Genomic DNA, 18,538 nt, shown 5'->3' with positions numbered 1-18,538 from the left:
ACAAATTCTTTGCCTCTGTGTTTACCAGGGAAGAATCAAGTTCAATAGTAGCGCCACAGGAGGAAGCCACAACCTCCATATTAATGACCAATTGGTTAACTGAGGAAGAAGTTCATAAGCGACTTGAAAAAATTAAAGTAAATAAGGCACCTGGCCCCGATGGCATACATCCAAGAGTTCTCAAGGAGTTAAGCTCAGTAATAGCAAAACCATTATATTTAATATTCAAGGACTCCATTTCCACAGGCTCAGTACCACAAGATTGGCGTAAAGCAGATGTGGTGCCTATATTTAAAAAGGGAGCTAGATCACACCCGGGGAATTACAGACCTGTAAGCCTGACTTCAATAGTAGGGAAACTACTTGAAGGTTTAATACGGGATAATATTCAGGAATACCTAATGGAAAACAAAATTATTAGTAATAGTCAGCATGGATTTATGAAGGATAGATCTTGCCAAACTAACCTTATTTGTTTCTTTGAGGAGGTAAGTAGGAATTTAGACCAGGGTAATGCAGTTGATGTGGTCTACTTAGATTTTGCAAAGGCTTTTGAGACGGTTTCACACAAGAGGTTGGTGTACAAAATAAAGAAAATTGGACTCAGTAATAATATATGCACCTGGATTGAAAACTGGTTAAAGGACAGACAACAGAGGGTTGTCATAAATGGAACTTTTTCAGGTTGGGCTAAAGTCGTGAGTGGAGTACCTCAAGGATCGGTACTGGGACACCTGCTTTTTAACTTGTTTATTAATGACCTTGAGGTTGGGATCGAGAGCAAAGTCTCCATCTTTGCTGATGATACTAAATTGTGTAAGGTAATAGAATCAGAGCAGGATGTAATTTCTTTTCAGAAGGACTTGGAGAGACTGGAAACGTGGGCAGGTTAATGGCAAATGAGGTTTAATACAGATAAATGTAAGGTTATGCATTTGGGATGCAAGAATAAAAAGGCGACTTACAAATTAAATGGAGATATATTGGGGGAATCCTTGATGGAGAAGGATTTAGGAGTGCTTGTAGACAGCAGGCTTAGCAATAGTGCCCAATGTCATGCAGTAGCTGCAAAGGCAAACAAGATCTTATCTTGCATCAAACGGGCAATGGATGGAAGGGAAGAAAACATAATTATGCCCCTTTACAAAGCATTAGTAAGACCACACCTTGAATATGGAGTACAATTTTGGGCACCAATCCTTAGAAAAGACATTATGGAACTAGAGAGAGTGCAGAGAAGAGCCACCAAATTAATAATGGGGATGGACATTCTAACTTATGAGGAGAGGCTAGCTAAATTAGATCTATTTACATTAGAAAAGAGGCGTCTAAGAGGGGATATGATAACTATATACAAATATATTCAGGGACAATACAAAGAGCTTTCAAAAGAACTATTCATCCCATGGGCAGTACAAAGGACTCGGGCCATCCCACAAGGTTGGAGGAAAGGAAATTTCACCAGCAACAAAGGAAAGGGTTCTTTACAGTAAGGGCAGTTAAAATGTGGAATTCATTACCCATGGAGAATGTGATGGCAGATACAATAGATTTGTTCAAAAATAGTTTGGACATCTTTTTAGATGGGAAAGGTATACAGGGATATACGAAATAAGTATACATGGGAAGGATGTTGATCCAGGGATTAATCCGACTGCCAATTCTTGGAGTCAGGAAGGAATTTATTTTTTCCCTTATGAGATATCATTGGATAATATGACACTGGGGTTTTTTGTTTGCCTTCCCCTGGATCAATAAGTAAGTATAGATATAGGATAAAGTATCTGTTGTCTAAATTTAGCATAGGTTGAACTTGATGGACGTACGTCTTTTTTCAACCTCATCTACTATGTAACTATGTAACTATGTTAAAAATGTTAAAATACATTTTTGGGGGGATTGCTCCTTTAAGAGACTTCTGCTATAAACTGTAGTAACACCTAGGGAACTTTGTAGCAAAGTAAATGTGGTGAAATTCTGAGGCTAAGCAAAGTGCACTAGAAAAATTCCTATTGTTTTGATACATATGGTGCAGATATTTTGCTCTAGAATTGCACCATGTTTGCCTTGGTATATATGCACCAGTATCTAGCAATGGGGCAAGTACATTTACTAAGTATCTTTAGTTTACTTGAAATACTAAGAGTTAGGGACAATTTCACATGTCTGTGTTGCCTTAACATGGCCAGATTAAGGTGCAAATCGCCTTCATTTGTGGAAATCACATTTAAAAAAAACAATGCACAATCCACTAGGCCTAACGTGAGTGTGACACAACAGGTCAAGCATTACACAACTCTGCAGCATGTTTTTGGATTAAGATTAAACCTGGAATAATCCTGATTTATATATAACCATCCGGTCACCTCAACCAGCAATTTGTTATATATATATAAATACAGGCAGTCCTCGGTTATCCAACGGAGCCCGTTCTGGAAGTAGCGCTGGATAGTGAAACCGTTGTAAAGTGCGCCTCATGTTAATCAGTGGCGGTGAGCGTCGGATAACGCATTCAAGCGTCGCCAAATGGCTCATAGGGTTGCATTGTAAAGAGTTGGATATGCCATTCGTTGTAAGTGAAACGTTGGATAACGAGGACTACCTGTAGGTTAATGCAGGGGTGCGCAAACTTTTGTTTCTGCGCCCCCCTGCCTTGTCTAGCGAATAACAATAGTTTATTTAATAAAGTCTGGCAGCGGCAAAATTGGTGCAAAATTAGCGGGAAAAGCTGCATCAAGTTTCTGAAGGAAAAGGAATTCCATAGAAAGGAAACGGGGTGTTCCCGTTAATAAATAGCACTGACGTTTCTTATTTTCAATATTTGTTTTTTATGCACTTCCTAAACTGCCTTGAAAAATGAACCCGTTGGTTATTACTGACAGTCACAGAGAAACATGAGCTTGCAGTTGGAAAATCTACAAGGCAGGTCTGTCAGGAAACTGCTTAGATGGAGCTGATTTTTCAGCATGGATAACGGCGTTTTGTGGGGCTGGAAGGGCGCCGATGTGGCGAATTTTATTATAACGAATGTTCTTCATTAGTGAAGAATATAGATCCAGAATCGCGGCGCGCGTCACAATGGAAGAAATGGAATAGATGTTTGATAAGTGAGAACATTATGGGGCCTATGCAGAGAGCAGCGCTATAGTAAATATCGCCATTTTTTGGCGAAATTTGCTTAGAAAACAGCAGAAAATGGCGAGTTACGAAAAACGCGCCATTTTTTTATTCCTATTTGTAAATCTCGCCGCGCGGCTGGCGAGAACCTACATCTCGCCAGTTTTAAAAATATCCGAATTCAGAAAGGCGCGAACGCCATCTAGCGGCTGTTCGCGCCAATAAAATGGCGCGATTTTCTACAATTAGCTCCGCCAACAAAAGTTGGCAAGAAGCTGGAGCTCGCCGGCCATAGGAACAAAAAAAAAATGCGCGATTTTTTTTTACACATTTCAGCAGCGCGCATCTCTCCATTTTAAACTCGCCACACGCATTCATGCTATAAATTGCAGATTTCGCACATTTCTGCATATGGAGAATAAAACTCTCCAAAAAAGCTACTTTTTATTACCCTCGCCAATTTTTAAAATCGCTGCTCTCTGCATAGGCCCCTTAATGTGACGGAGTCCAATTTAAGTAACACATGTAACATGCCGAGTCATTGTGAGACCCTTTTTTGCTTAGTCACAGAGAATGCTGAGTTTCGAGCTATGCTAACCAGGCAGAGTCACAGAGTGTGTGACATGAGAGAGCGAGTGGAGTGCAGTGTATGAAGTTATACTAGGTTAAAGTGCACACTGTTCTAATTCGCTTGTGTCTGTCTATTCACAAGAAATCTTGTTAGAAGTAGTTCAAGCAGTCAAACCTTGTGTTGCTAAATACCTGCACTGTAATACTTTTACCCCCAGGTATGGAAGATGAATGCTTGTTTGAACTACTTACATTTACTTACTAATACTACTACTTACAGTTGAATGTACATCTTATGGTAGACAATCTGGTTCTATGAATTTTTGCCTTTTGGGTTCTTGTCTCATTTATCACTTTGATCCCACAGGATGGCAGGGGCCTCCACACAAACATTGCAATAAAAAAAAAAAAAAAAAAAAAAAAAAAAAATTATATTAATTAAATGACTACTAATTGATCCGTCAAATATTTAAATAATTGCAAATTACATCAACTTCCTCTCATGTACCAAGCAGAAAACTAAATATATTTACAGTTGCTGATTTCCATTACCCATCTTCTGTGCCCTCTACCTCTCATCAAACATCATTCCTCTGAATCTCCAGTCTGTTACTGCTGCAAGTGCAGTAAAGATCAACCAAATCAAAATGGCACCCAAAATCTGAAATACTACCAGTGCCATGCGCTACCGCAGAGAGACAGTCAGAGATCAGGGAGGTTAATGCATGGCTAAGAAAGTGGTGCAGGAAGGAGGGGTTTGGGTTTTTAGAGCACTGGGACTCCTTTTCTGAGAGGTGCTGTCTATATTCTAGGGACGGATTGCACCTCAATGAAGAGGGCTAGGGGGAAGAATGCTAAAAAGGTTGGAGGAGATTTTAAACTAGGATGGAGGGGGGAGGGGAATGAAAGAGATAATGAACTAAATGGAATAGAGGAGGATACAAGGTGGTATGGAGGTAGAATGGGGGCAAGTGCGAGTTTGACAAGCAGTTAGACACCCATAGTAAATACAGATAATACTAGAAAACTTCTAAAGACTAAACCAAGTGGGCGCAGAAAGGAAGGAGCAGATAAGATAATAGTACAGGCTGAAAAAAAACTTTAATGCATGCTTGCTAATGCAAGAAGCCTGACAGATAAAATGGGGGAGCTTGAATTAATAGCTGCAAGGGAGCAGTATGATATCATAGGCATTACTGAAACATGGTGGGATGAAACTCATGACTGGACAGTTGATTTAGAGGGTTATTCCCTTTTTCGGAAGGATCGAACAAATAGAAGGGGAGGTTAAGTATGTTTATACGTTAAACCGGATCTAAAACCTATTATAAGGGATGATGTCTATGAAGGGAATTATGAAAATGTAGAGACTTTGTGGATAGAAATTAGCAGTGGAGGTAAAAGTATAAAGAAAATGTTTGTGGGAATATGCTATAAACCACCAAATATCTGTGAGATTGAGGAAGCTAAAATACTTTTGCAAATGGAGAAGGCATCAAAACTGGGTCATGTTTGCATAATGGGGGATTTTAATTATCCAGACATAGACTGAAGCAATGAGATTAGCATTACAACAAAAGGAAACAGTTTTTTTGGGGTGCTTAAAGACAATTATATGACCCAAATTATTGAGGAACCAACCAGGAGAGGGGCAGTTCTGGATTTGGTCATATCAAGCAATGTAGAAGTAATAACAAATATTCAAGTCCTGGAACATTTGGGTAACAGTGATCATAACATGTCTCATTTGAAATAAATTATCAAAAAACAGATTACTTGGGTTCAACAAAGACCTTAAACTTTAGAAAGGCAGATTTTAATAAACTGAGTTCTAATCTACAAGTAATACACTGGGGTGATGTTTTTGCAGGGAAAAATGTAGAAGATAAATGGATAGTCTTTAAAACATTGTTAGAAAAGCACACTTATCAGTGTACAGTATACCCTTGGGTAATAAGTATAAAAGAAATAAGTCAAAACCAATGTGGCTAAATAAACAGGTAGGGGAGGAAATGGACAAGAAGAGGAAGGCGTTTAGAATCTTTAAGTCAGAAGGGACGGAGACATCATAACAGAATTATAAGGAATGTAACAAAAATTGCAAACGGGCAATCAAATTAGCAAAAATGGATAATGAAAAAAGGATTGCAATGGAAAGTAAGGTCGACCCTAAAAAGTTCTTTAAGTACCTTAATAACAAAAAAATAAGAAAAGAAAATATAGGACCCTTTCAGTGTGAGATGGGTAGGCAGATTATTGGAGATAAGGAAAAAGCAGAGGTATTAAGCAAATTCTTTGCCTCTGTGTTCAGCAGGGAAGAATCAAGTTCAATAGTAGTGCCGCAGGAGGAAGCCACAACCTCCATATTAATGAACAATTGGTTAACTGAGGAAGAAGTTCATAAGTGACTTGAAATTTTTTAAGTAAATAAGGCACCTGGCTCCGATGGCATACATCCAAGAGTTCTCAAGGAGTTAAGCTCAGTAATAGAAAAAACATTATATTTAATATTCAAGGACTCCATTTCCAGAGGCTCAGTACCACAAGATTGGCGTAAAGCAGATGTGGTGCCTATATTTAAAAAGGGAGCTAGATCACAACCGGGAAATTACAGACCTCTAAGCCTGACTCAGACCAGGTTCAATAGTGGGGAAACTACTTGAAGGTTTAATACGGGATAATATTCAGGAATACCTAATGGAAAACAAAATAATTAGTAATAGTCAGCGTGGATTTATGAAGGATAGATCATGCCAAACTAACCTTATTTGTTTCTTTCAGGAGGTAAGTAGGAATTTAGACCAGGGTAATGCAGTTGATGTGGTCTACTTAGATTTTGCAAAGGCTTTTGATACGGTTTCACACAAGAGGTTGGTGTACAAAATAAAAAAAATTGGACTCAGTAATAATATATGCACCTGGATTGAAAACTGGTTAAAGGACAGACAACAGAGTGTTGTCATAAATGCAACTTTTTCAGGTTGGGCTAAAGTCGTGAGTGGAGTGTCACGATGACACCAACTTTTATCAACACATTTATATTTCTGGGTACTTGATTGAACAGAACAAGTTGCAAAATAAATTGTGATTTATTTCCTTAATAGACAAACCCACGACATCTGCAGAATACACTTAAAACAACACTCACTGGGATAAGGGAACGAAATAAATTGTCCTTGGAACGAAAGAAATTGTCCTTTGCTTGCCGGTGCAAGAAATGCAGCCTTGGTTTTAAAAGTCCTGTGGTTATGTTGTTGTTAACCCCTTCACTCATGGACTGGTTGCTGCTGTGCTGGAACAAAGTCTTGCATCTTTACATCATGGATTAAAATTTAGGAATCACACTGGGGATACCTGGGGAGCCACAGTTATAGACTGCCCAAAGCTATCTTTAACATGTAGATCCAATCCCCTCGTGGGAACAAAAAAACCCACGAATAGCCAAGTTACCCACAGTTCATAAGACCGGTCAAAAGGGCTGTCCGGTGGGCAGGGCGCATGGGTCAGGTTGACGCCCATGCCACTTAGCATACCTGGGCTACACCCATGACTTGGTGCTGCTCAGTCTGATTTTTAACCAATAAATGTCAATAGACTGGCATCTGTGATACCTCAGAATGCCGGCCCTGTATAACTTATGGGTATCTGGGTCTTTTCATAACTGACACCCTTTTAGACAGGGAGACTCTAAATCTGTGAGACCCCTTTTGAGGCCCCGTCATAAAAATACCTGCAGCTCATTGAGACTCCTTTGAGGCTCCATCATAAAAATACCTACAGCTCATTGAAATGCCGGTTTCTATACTGCCATCATGTGTCGGTTAGAGGGTATGGCAAGCAATGCATTTTGTCTTTTCACATGGCAGCCAGGGAATGGCTTGTAAATGGGGAACAAAAACGCCTGGGACAGGGCAACCACAGTAATGCATAGCAAATCAGGTATTAACCCCTTCCTCCCCGTCACATAGAGTACCTCAAGGATCGGTACTGGGACCCCTGCTTTTTAACTTGTTTATTAATGACCTTGAGGTTGAGATCGAGAGCAAAGTCTCCATCTTTGCTGATGATACTAAATTGTGTAAGGTAATAGAATCAGAGCAGGATGAAATTTCTCTTCAGAAGGACTTGGACACGTGGGCAGGTAAATGGCAGATGAGGTTTAATACAGATAAATTTAAGGTTATGCATTTGGGATGCAAGAATAAAAAGGCGACTTACAAATTAAATGGAGATATATTGGGGGAATCCTTGATGGAGAAGGATTTAGGAGTGCTTGTGAACAGCAGGCTTAGCAATAGTGCCCAAAGTCATGCTGTAGCTGCAAAGGCAAACAAGGTCTTATCTTGCATCAAACGGGCAATGGATGGAAGGGAAGTAAACATAATTATGCCCCTTTACAAAGAATTAGTAAGACCACACCTTGAATATGGAGTACAATTTTGGGCACCAATCCTAAGAAAATACATTATGGAACTAGAGAGAGTGCAGAGAAGAGCCACCAAATTAATAAAGGGGATGGACAATCTAACTTATGAGGAGAGGCTAGCTAAATTAGATTTATTTACATTAGAAAAGAGGCGTCTAAGGGGGATATGATAACTATATACAAATATATTTGGGGACAATACAAGGAGCTTTCAAAAGAACTATTCATCCCACGGGCAGTACAAAGGACTCGGGGCCATCCCACAAGGTTGGAGGAAAGGAGATTTCACCAGCAACAAATGAAAGGGTTCTTTACAGTAAGGGCAGTTAAAATGTGGAATTCATTACCCATGGAGAATATGATGGCAGATACAATAGATTTGCGCAAAAAAAGGTAGGATATCTTTTTAGATGGGAAAGGTATACAGGGATATACCAAATAAGTATACATGGGAAGGATGTGGATCCAGGGATTAATCTGATTGCCAATTCTTGGAGTCAGGAAGGAATTTATTTTTTCCCTTATGAGATATCATTGGATAATATGACACTGGGGTTTTTTGTTTGCCTTCCCCTGGATCAATAAGTAAGTATAGATATAGGATAAAGTATCTGTTTTCTAAAGTTAGCAGAGGTTGAACTTGATGGACCTACGTCTTTTTTCAACCTCATCTACTATGTAACTATGTAAATCAACATGGCAGACCATTCCATTTGGAATCTTGTAGTGTATGGATATGGACATACTAGGTATATGCTACAGGACTGAAACACTGGTGAAACAGATATTTAATAAGTGAGCTTATGCTCCCGGAAAAAGTCTAATCATAATCATGGAAGGAATAGATGTAACATGCTGAGTCATTCTTTGAACCTTGTGTTTTGTGCTGAGTCATTGAGCGAGGAGATTAATTTTCTAGCTATAGAAGACAGGCAGAGACTTGTGGGATCTCATCTCAATGCAGCAAAACAGTAGCCGTAGTGGGAAAAAACGGATTTCTCAAAGTTTTTTCCATTTTGGGCTCATGATTTCTATAAAAAAGATTCAAGCAAAATAAACTATACAAAAAATGACAGAACTTAAAAATCACACCTCACTCTCTCTGCCCCCTCACACCTCTGTCTGCCCCCTCACACCTCTCTCGGGGGGGATTTCTGGCAAGAACACAAACGTGATTGTACTGATAGAGGGGATGGAAATGTAGACTTTATTACTGTTTTGTAACTATCTTTATCAACAGGTTAAAAAAAATAATAAAAAGTTTATAGCTCAAAGATATCAAACCGACACTCAACTTGTGCTAGATTTAGTATATACGGTATTATTAATACCTGGGGATATGCTCAAGTACCTTATAGTGGAAATAGTGACCACATGGGCCGCAGTATATACGCTGAAGAGGACGATCGAGCAGTTTGGGTAATTTTGGGAATTTCGGGCAGTTTTGTGAATTTTGTCATAAAACGGCCGCTTCGGAGTATATAGAATTTACACCTTGTATCCAAATAGGGGAGCGGTTTGTATTGGGAGGAGCAAATCTATTGCTTGGGCAATAAGTAAAGATGGATTTATATTTATAGGTTCTGTGGGAACGTAGGTGACTATTAAGGTATCAGTTGATGTTCTGGTTCTCTCCGTTTATTTATATATGGATACAGAAAAAGAACAGGGAGCGCGGCTGGAAGTAACAAAGAAAAGGGAAAGGAGGGGAATCGGCGCCGTTGGTTACAGTATTTTATTGTCATGTTTTTCAAGGCAACATGAAATAAGACAATGTGTTACATAACCTGCCAGATATGAAAGAGGACCTGGTCCGAGAGCATCAACGTCTGTAATTAAGATATCATCACATTTCTCTGGATCAGGGATAGTCTTTTTCAGCGAGGTGACCCAGGGATCTTCTAACCAGGAGGGGAGCGAATCAACAGTTTCACATTATTCCACGAGAGAGTAATCCAAGGGGCAGCCCCAGAACATATGTTTCAGATGCCCACATCTCCAACAGTTATCATTCAGCATTGGTTTAAGGCTGACTGGGGTAAGGTAGCACTAGTAGAGCGCTGTGTACCCATTTTCTTGTAATGATAATACTGATTGAGCTTTAACATCCTAAACTGTCTCTTCCTAGTCCTGACCCTAATGCCGTTTCCCATTGTATCATGTACTGTATGGCTGCTCAACATTCACATTCTCCTAATATCCTACTGTATAACAGAGGGATCAAACTTTGTGTAGTGTTGTCTTCCATGCAGATACTCAAAAGTGTTTCCAGGTCTGAGATACTTGTTTTATTTTTTAGTAATTAAAAGCAAGTAAAATATACCACTTGTGAGCATATGCACATCTGACAGGTCTGCAATCTTGCCTTTCACCATAATCTCTTAGCATACATTGCTTCCACTGCAGCTAGGGATTCTGGGTACTGATATGCAAATTGGCACATGTCACCTTTTGCTTCTTGTCCATTTTAACATGGACCCATTTAAAGGACTTTTTAATCTGCAAGTACTGTATTTAAAGAAGTCTGGATTTATAGAAGTCTCATATCTATCTTTTAAAGCAGCAGTCCGAAGCTGCAGTTTTTTTTTCTTTTCCTTTAATATGTGCATCAATACAATCCACACACATAACTAACTAGCTAAGTTGCAGATCAGTCTGCACAGATTTGGCTCGGGAGTTCACTAAAAGGCGTCAGTGCAGCAGAAGAGGACGGAAGATGCAATGTTCTGTGAGGAAGATCATGTGACCAGGGAGACACTAGACACAATTGGTACAGTGCTAGAGAGGGCAGGGCTCAAAAAGGTGTGCCAGAGCCTGATTCAGAAGAGGAAAGGGATGTGACGTTGTAAATGGTTGCTATAGAAACAAAAAATGCTTGTCACATTGAATAACATTTTTAATGTAGAGTAGTTTAAAAAATAAAAATATGCCACACGTACTTTCTCATAGTACAGAAGTGATTTAGTAAATAAATAACCATGTAGGATATTGCTTTGTCTGCAGTTTTAATGCGATTTTATTCGTAGAGATCACCAGAGATTAAATAGCAAAGGACTTCGTTTGACAGCCTGGATGATAACCTCTATTATTGATAAATGGTATTAAGGAATGTACTTGCCTAGGCAAGAGAAAGGACCCCTTTAGAACAAGCACTCGTAAGGTGATGAAGGGAAATAAATATAAATATAAATAAACCTTTAATTAATTGTGGGGTAACAGGAAACACAAAACACTTAAAACCAAATTAAATAGCTAACTCCCAGTCCTATGAACTAGGCTGGTTGCCGTATGGGTCTAGGGAACCCTAAGTGACTGGCATATGCAGGATGGATGTTTAGCTTATGCCTCAGTGAGGTATAGAAATGTAGATGAATATAGTCCTATCGGAGATGTACCGGACAGGACACATGAAGGTATACCTACAGTGAATGGATGGTGACTCAAGGGGAGTACTCGTGGAAAACTATGGTGAGTGATAGATGTACATTGTACAGTGTCACAACACTCACATACTAGATACGTATAAAGATCAATACATCCAATAGGGTACTCCAATCGTCAAGAGTCAACAATAAATGTAAAAATTAATGTATAAGGGTCCCTAAAGACGACGCATGAAAATATAAAGTTAAGTTAAAAGGCTACTATGTAGCTAGGGAAAGGCTGGAAGCCAAATGCATAATATGTGCAAAAGTCTTCCTCATGGCACATTCACAATCTCTGTCAAATATATAGTGCCTCAGCCTATTCTGGCAGTGCTCACACAGATATATATTAAATGATGAGCTACTCCCCACGAACTTCCGTGGAAACGGCACAGTATGGTTAAGTAAAGATGTGTAAGCAAATTACATTTCCAAGTATAACAGTGTTTATTACTGAACCCACAGTGTGATGTTACATAGAGGGAGTCGGTACTGAGGTCTTGTCCTGGTTCCAAGACCGACTTAGTATAGATCAGATGAACTCTATACAGCTCCCACCCGGTGTGGTGTATTAATGAACACCACCGAACGTTTAGTTAGCCGGGTGAGGAGGGAGGTAATGTAAGATAGCGCTCTTAGTGAAGTGTGTAATATATATCTGTGTGAGCACTGCCAGAATAGGCTGAGGCACTATATATTTGACAGAGATTGTGAATGTGCCATGAGGAAGACTTTTGCACATATTATGCATTTGGCTTCCAGCCTTTCCCTAGCTACATAGTAGCCTTTTAACTTAACTTTATATTTTCATGCGTCGTCTTTAGGGACCTTTATACATTAATTTTTACATTTATTGTTGACTCTTGACGATTGGAGTACCCTATTGGATGTATTGATCTTTATACGTATCTAGTATGTGAGTGTTGTGACACTGTACATCTATCACTCACCATAGTTTTCCACGAGTACTCCCCTTGAGTCACCATCCATTCACTGTAGGTATACCTTCATGTGTCCTGTCCGGTACATCTCCGATAGGACTATATTCATCTACATTTCTATACCTCACTGAGGCATAAGCTAAACATCCATCCTGCATATGCCAGTCACTTAGGGTTCCCTAGACCCATACGGCAACCAGCCTAGTTCATAGGACTGGGAGTTAGCTATTTAATTTGGTTTTAAGTGTTTTGTGTTTCCTGTTACCCCACAATTAATTAAAGGTTTATTTATATTTATTTCCCTTCATCACCTTACGAGTGCTTGTTCTAAAGGGGTCCTTTCTCTTGCCTAGGCAAGTACATTCCATGTTACTAGTTCACTTACCCCTGGCACCGTTTCTAAGACAGTAGCTAGAGCTCACTCCCCACTCCCCCCTTCCTTTTTTATTATAAATGGTATTAAGGAAGAAAGGAAGAGAGACCAGCTTTCTTTCACTACCAACAATGTCCCATATCCTACCCGCCTTGTATTTGTTTCCTTGGGCCTAATGCTTCTCTAACCATGTATGATGTGGTGGTTGAATTGGCTTAATAATAAAAAAAATAGTGCTACTCTGTCCACCTTAAACACATTCTTAATATTGAGGAAGATATGTTGTGACCATATTTTAGAAATGTAAAATAAAAATAAAAAAATCTCTCCTTGGAAAGCAGACGAGAAGAAAAACAAATTTGCAAAATGAAATGTTTGTTAAAATAGTTCCACTTTCTACATTAAAAAAAAAAATTGTGGGACTATAGGGTTTTAAATTTAAACAGTGGTGCTCTGGTACCATCACACTGCTATCACTGATGGAAGGTAGGAGGACCCAGTCTGTTCTTTATTGATAAATGCATATTTTGGGACCTGGGGCAGTTTCAGGATACCAGTTTCCTTAATTGAGCAGCATAATACCTCAACAAGTTAATACCAAAGGAGGGAGAGGGGGTAGGATACCTTTTATTGAACCAACAAGTAGCTATGATACAAGCTTTGAAACCTCACAGGGTCCTTCATCGAGTTGGTTTGAAAGCTTGTAACAGACCAACAATTATTTGATATCATACCACCAACTCCATCTCCCTCCTTGGACCTTTCTTCCATATAGTAACACAGCTATCCTCAACACATTAGGGAGAGTCAGACCTTCGCCATCCTTTGGCTTATACAGAATAGATTCTCATGGTTAGTCTCCTTCAAAATTGCTCAGAAATTCTGGCTATATTTTTTTTTTTTTTTTTCCTTCAAATTTTTTTATTGGGTAGTTACATGAATACAGACATACATGTGGTTATTTTACAACCCAATGCAATACAACATTTTCTAACTTTTCTGGAAGGTGGGCATATTGAAATGCCCAGAAAATGGGGTCTCCCAAGGAGGGGGAGACTATAGCTAGTAAAAGAAGAGGAGAGGGAAAGAGGGGGGGAGGGGGGGTGAGAGGTTGGTGGGCTTTTGCCCCCGGCGATCGGCCCTCAGCTTGTTATTTTTGACTTTTCCCGTGACAGTAGTCTGTCATTAGTTTGGGATGTTAGCGTGTTGGAGGATGGTATTGTCCTGTAGCGTTAACCAAGGTTCCCAAATCTCATAAAATGGGTTAGATCTCTGTTTTAGAAAGGCTGTGAGCTTCTCCATCTGCATCACCTCGTTAATTCTTTTTTTAATCATTCCCCTAGAGGGGGGGGCAAACCTTCTTCCACGAGGCCGCAACTTCACATCTTGGCTATATTTCTTATATGCCATCTTAACCCTTAATCAATAGGGGTGTAATGCCTCTGGTAATGGGACCAGGTGAAGAAGAATACCCTTTTGCTCACATCAGAGAGATGGATCTCTGATATCACTATATACCCACCTAAAATATGAACGGTATTAACACATTCTTACATTTAGAAGTTCACTTTTATATTACTGGCTACACCATTATGTGTATTTTTCTATTCCACACATACACCACAAGGTTTTCTATGCGCTTCTCTTATCTGGAAGACAAGACTACATCTTGGACCAGACTCCGGCCCAATTCTACAGTTGAGCGGCTACACATTTAGCTTTTTTTCAGTTTAGTGAAGGTTGCACAAATTTATAAGGGGTCATTGTACTGTACTTATGTATACACTTATTCAGAAGCACTTGCATGTGATATATTTGCATTATACATACATTGAGTGCACAGGTACACCACTTTTCTGTATACACAGAAAAATATAACCTGGCAGGGTACAAGTTGAAGGGGGAAATTGATGACAGGTGTTGTGATTGGGCAGTATAAAACAGCTGGGTGCCAGCCCCTACCTTCTGTGCTGACTCACCACATCCTTCCTGCTCATGCAGATCTCACTCCCACCCAGAACAGGTCTGGCTGCCCATCCACCATTTAAAGGCTGGCTTTACCTGATCAGGTCCCAACTTTGAATCCAGGAGTTATCTGCAATTGCCTTGTATGGCATTTAAAGCTGTATTGAACTACGATACCCTTTATTAGAGCTTTGTGAACCCCCTTGGAGATTTAAAAAAGAAAAATGGTATGATACCCCCTGTGTCTCCAAGTACAACTGTACTAGTTGTTATGGCTTTTGTTTATGCATTGTATCAAAGCTATTACAATATACACCAGATTGGAGCTTGAAACACTACAACTCTGAAAGCACACCCAACACTAGTGCACTAGTTTGTATAGAGAAGCTAGACCTAGTGTCAGAAGCCCTTCTAAGGCACCTTGGATTTGACAAATGCTACACAAGAGTACTTAATGCTATTAGTAGAGCTTTATTTTTTTTGCAGATCATGCAAATCACTTTTCCCCAAAGATGACATTTCCTCTCATTTTAGAGCATGAGCAGTTATTTAGACTGGGGGCTCAGTCATGGGATAAAATGCACCCCCAGGCCCTTCCAAGGAGACAGCATTTAGTCACTGTCTTCCCCCAGGGTCAGCTTGTCAAAGAGGTACTCTCCCATGCCCACTTCAGCCGCCTTCACACGTCTCAGGTTGGTGAGGTGGTCTCCCAGTTTCTTGATCAGCTTGACCTCCTTCTCCAGGTATTCAGACTCCAAGAAGTCACACATCTGTTCAGGCAAGAAATGTGGAACAAAAAAAAAAAAAAAAAAAAAAGGGAAGTGAGCCATACAGGAAGGTTAAAGAAAATATTACATCTAGTATTGTCTACCAAGCAGTTTCAGAATTCTGCTGCATACGTCATGTCTAATGAGTCCACTGAACTCCAAAATTACACAGTAGCATATACATTTAGGCCTTTTTGTTCTGCATTTGTATAAAACCTTAACCATTTACATGTCACTAGATAAGCACTAGAGATGCAAAAGTGTTACCAGCACTCATTAAGAGCACTGCACCTGTGGAAGGCAGATTCAGGTGTAACCCATAATGTCCAAGTTAAAGCTGTAACGTAAAGCAGGAGTGCACAAACTTCCTGCACTGCACCCCTTTAATACGGTGTCAGATGACACCGCGTTGAACAAAGACGGCTCAATTCAGGCATGTTAGAGGCCCCGCGCTGAAGCACAGGCCTCTAACCACTGTGACCCCCCCCCCTAAAAAAACAAAGACAAAAACTACACCCCCTGTTTGCACCCCCCTGATGTAAGGTACAACACCTAATGAAACAGATTTCTCGTCACTTCATTAATCAGTAGCAGTGGAGTCACGTCACTCAATAACTAAAGCTTTTGTCCTTGAACAGCTTACATGGGGATCAGCAGAGTCCAGAGCAACCTTATGCAGATCCAGCAGGGCCTGGTTCACAGTCTTCTCTAGTTTTAGCACATACTCCATGGCTTGGGTCCCATTTCCCCACTCATCAGCTTCTGGTTTCTAAGACAGGAAACAAAGTTTTGTTCAGGTACATTATGGAGGAGCATGAGAGGCTGAGCAAGGGACAGGGAAGAGCAGATGTAGATTTTTTTTTTTTTTTTTACAGTTTCAATTGTTTTATTTATAAGTACGGTAGCATGTTTAAAAATGTCAGCCTTAGTATCAACTGGTCCTCCAATTTTATTATTTGCCAGTCCTCTTAAGGAGACAGGTTTGAGACCGCTGCTGTAGACCACTATAATGAGTTAAAGCAGCAGTCGACAGATCTATGAAGTGTCCAGGAAGTCAAAATGGATGTCTCCAAAAGTGATGTTGCCATGGTAGAGGTTAGTTTAACTATAGCTGCAAATGCAATTCACCCAATGCAGTGAGAGATTCCCATGGCCACACACACACACACACACACACACACACACACACACACACACACACACATATTAGAAAGTGACTTATAGCACAAACATGTCACAGCACAGTGCAAACAGGTAGGGACAAGAACAGCAAGAAATAAAATATACAACTGTAAATAGGTAACAAGGTCCTGGTGCAGAGAAGGTTACAGGGAGGCCAGCAATGCGTTTAGTTTGTTGCCTAAGAAATGTAGGAGTTACCTTGATGTCTTGGAGCACGACCCGCCCTCCACGCTTGTTCTGGAATTTAAGGAAACCCTCCGACTGCTCACGCTTCTTCTCCGACTGCTCGCGGAAAAACTTGGAGAACTTGGCCAGAGCCACATCGTCACGGTCAAAGTAATATCCCTAAAGAAGCAGAGAGAAGAGTCATCCAGACATGAAATGCAAGCGATTAGTATTAAACATCTGGCACTGAATGGGTTAAGACAAAAATGTCAATGTGTAAGCAACAGTAGTCAAATGCCTTCAGATGTTATCTATGTGCTAGGAACAATTTATGAAGCCCCATATAAAAATGCAGCTGAAAAACACATTTGTGAGCAAGCCAGGCATGCAGAAAAGTCACTATACTGGAGTATAATTAGCATGCAATCAGAGGTTTCTGTGGTAGAGAAGTGATTAAGGAGAGATTTAAGAAATGAAAAAGCAAATTTAAGAGCTTGGGACAGATTTGAAAATGGAACATAGGAAAAGACCAAATTAGGCATAACATATAGGCATGATTATTAGGGGGTTCCAGTTTCCACCGTCAGAAATAGCAGGCACAAATAGGGGCATCTCTGTATTAAAGATCTTGGACCTCTAATAAAAAAAAAGGAGATATGTTAGAACAGCAGTGATAATACAGACCCACCAAATATTAATTTCCACTACTTGGTCATTATATGGATGTCAAAATCAGGGATGGGCAACTCCAGTCCTGAAGGGCCACCAACAGGTCAGGTTTTAAGGATATCCCCATCTGTGCTGAAGCAGGGATATCCTTAAAACCTGACCTGTTGGTGGCCCTTGAGGACTGGTGTTGCCCACCCCTGCTGTTACCTGAAAGGATTGGGTTAACTACAATCTGAAAGATGAGGGAAAGACAGCAGAGAAAGGGATAGGATAGAAGAGGAGGGTGAGGGACTCAGGAGAACATGCAGTAGGTACAGGAATGTGGCTCCTATAGACAAGCAAGGAACAGTTATTATAATCAGAGCAAAGTTATAACTGAGCAGGAAGGCGACAGGGAACATAGAGGGCAGCAGAGAGCAACCCGAGCAGAGAGCAACCCGAGCAGAGACTTACTCACCACTGACTGGTACACATAGGATGCGTGCAGCTGTATGTTCACAACACGGTTGACTCCAGCCTCGCTGTCCTGGTGGTAGTTGTGGCGGATCTGGGAGCTCATGGTGATAAAATGAGATGTTTTTGTCAAGTAAGAAATGTAGCTGGTGGAAAAAAACAGGACTGGTATAGCAATTGCAGCAACCAGAAAGACTCCCAGTTCCGTTCAAACACTGTTGAAGCAAAAACCAAGGTCTCCTATAGCTGCCTCTGTTCTGATGTCTCTGAGTAAGGAGGTGCTGCTGCAGGGTTTTTATACTGACAAAGGGCTCCTCCCCCAAGTAGCTCCTCCCCCCCACTCTAAAGGAAAGCCAATCAGATTCGTCTCCTGCACTCCCTGGGTGGGGCTCTCTGGCAAGAACACAAACAACATGTGATTGTACTGGTAGAGGGGATGGAAATGTAGACTTTATGACTCTTTTGCCACTGTCTTTATCCACAGC

The 18,538-nt window shown here is 40.3% G+C and overlaps 1 protein-coding gene across 1 annotated transcript; it reads right to left on the bottom strand.

Annotated features, from left to right (window-relative positions):
• Positions 1-15,268: 15,268 nt before the first annotated feature.
• On the bottom strand, positions 15,269-18,344 carry LOC142497593 (ferritin light chain, oocyte isoform-like). Its single transcript, XM_075605612.1, has 4 exons — positions 18,058-18,344; positions 16,965-17,111; positions 16,228-16,353; positions 15,269-15,587 (listed from the first exon to the last, which is right to left on the bottom strand). The coding sequence occupies exons 1-4, from the start codon at positions 18,157-18,159 to the stop codon at positions 15,429-15,431; spliced, it is 534 nt and encodes a 177-aa protein (XP_075461727.1). The 5' UTR covers positions 18,160-18,344; the 3' UTR covers positions 15,269-15,428.
• Between the last annotated feature and the right edge of the window lie 194 nt (positions 18,345-18,538).

Source organism: Ascaphus truei, chromosome 6 (assembly GCF_040206685.1).
Source record: "Ascaphus truei isolate aAscTru1 chromosome 6, aAscTru1.hap1, whole genome shotgun sequence".
NCBI lineage: Eukaryota > Metazoa > Chordata > Amphibia > Anura > Ascaphidae > Ascaphus > Ascaphus truei.
The sequence above is the reverse complement of the archived record's forward strand: the minus strand, read 5'-3'. Positions and strand labels throughout refer to the sequence as shown.

What these genes read in the sequence shown, in the direction of transcription:
- LOC142497593 (XM_075605612.1), bottom strand. Translation starts at nt 18,159, where the DNA reads ATGAGCTCCCAGATCCGCCACAACTACCACCAGGACAGCGAGGCTGGA. An exon ending in TCGTGCTCCAAGACATCAAG is followed by an intron (nt 16,354 to 16,964) that starts GTAACTCCTACA and finishes TTCCTGTCTTAG; the next exon opens with AAACCAGAAGCTGATGAGTG. An exon ending in TGGACTCTGCTGATCCCCAT is followed by an intron (nt 15,588 to 16,227) that starts GTAAGCTGTTCA and finishes TTGCCTGAACAG; the next exon opens with ATGTGTGACTTCTTGGAGTC.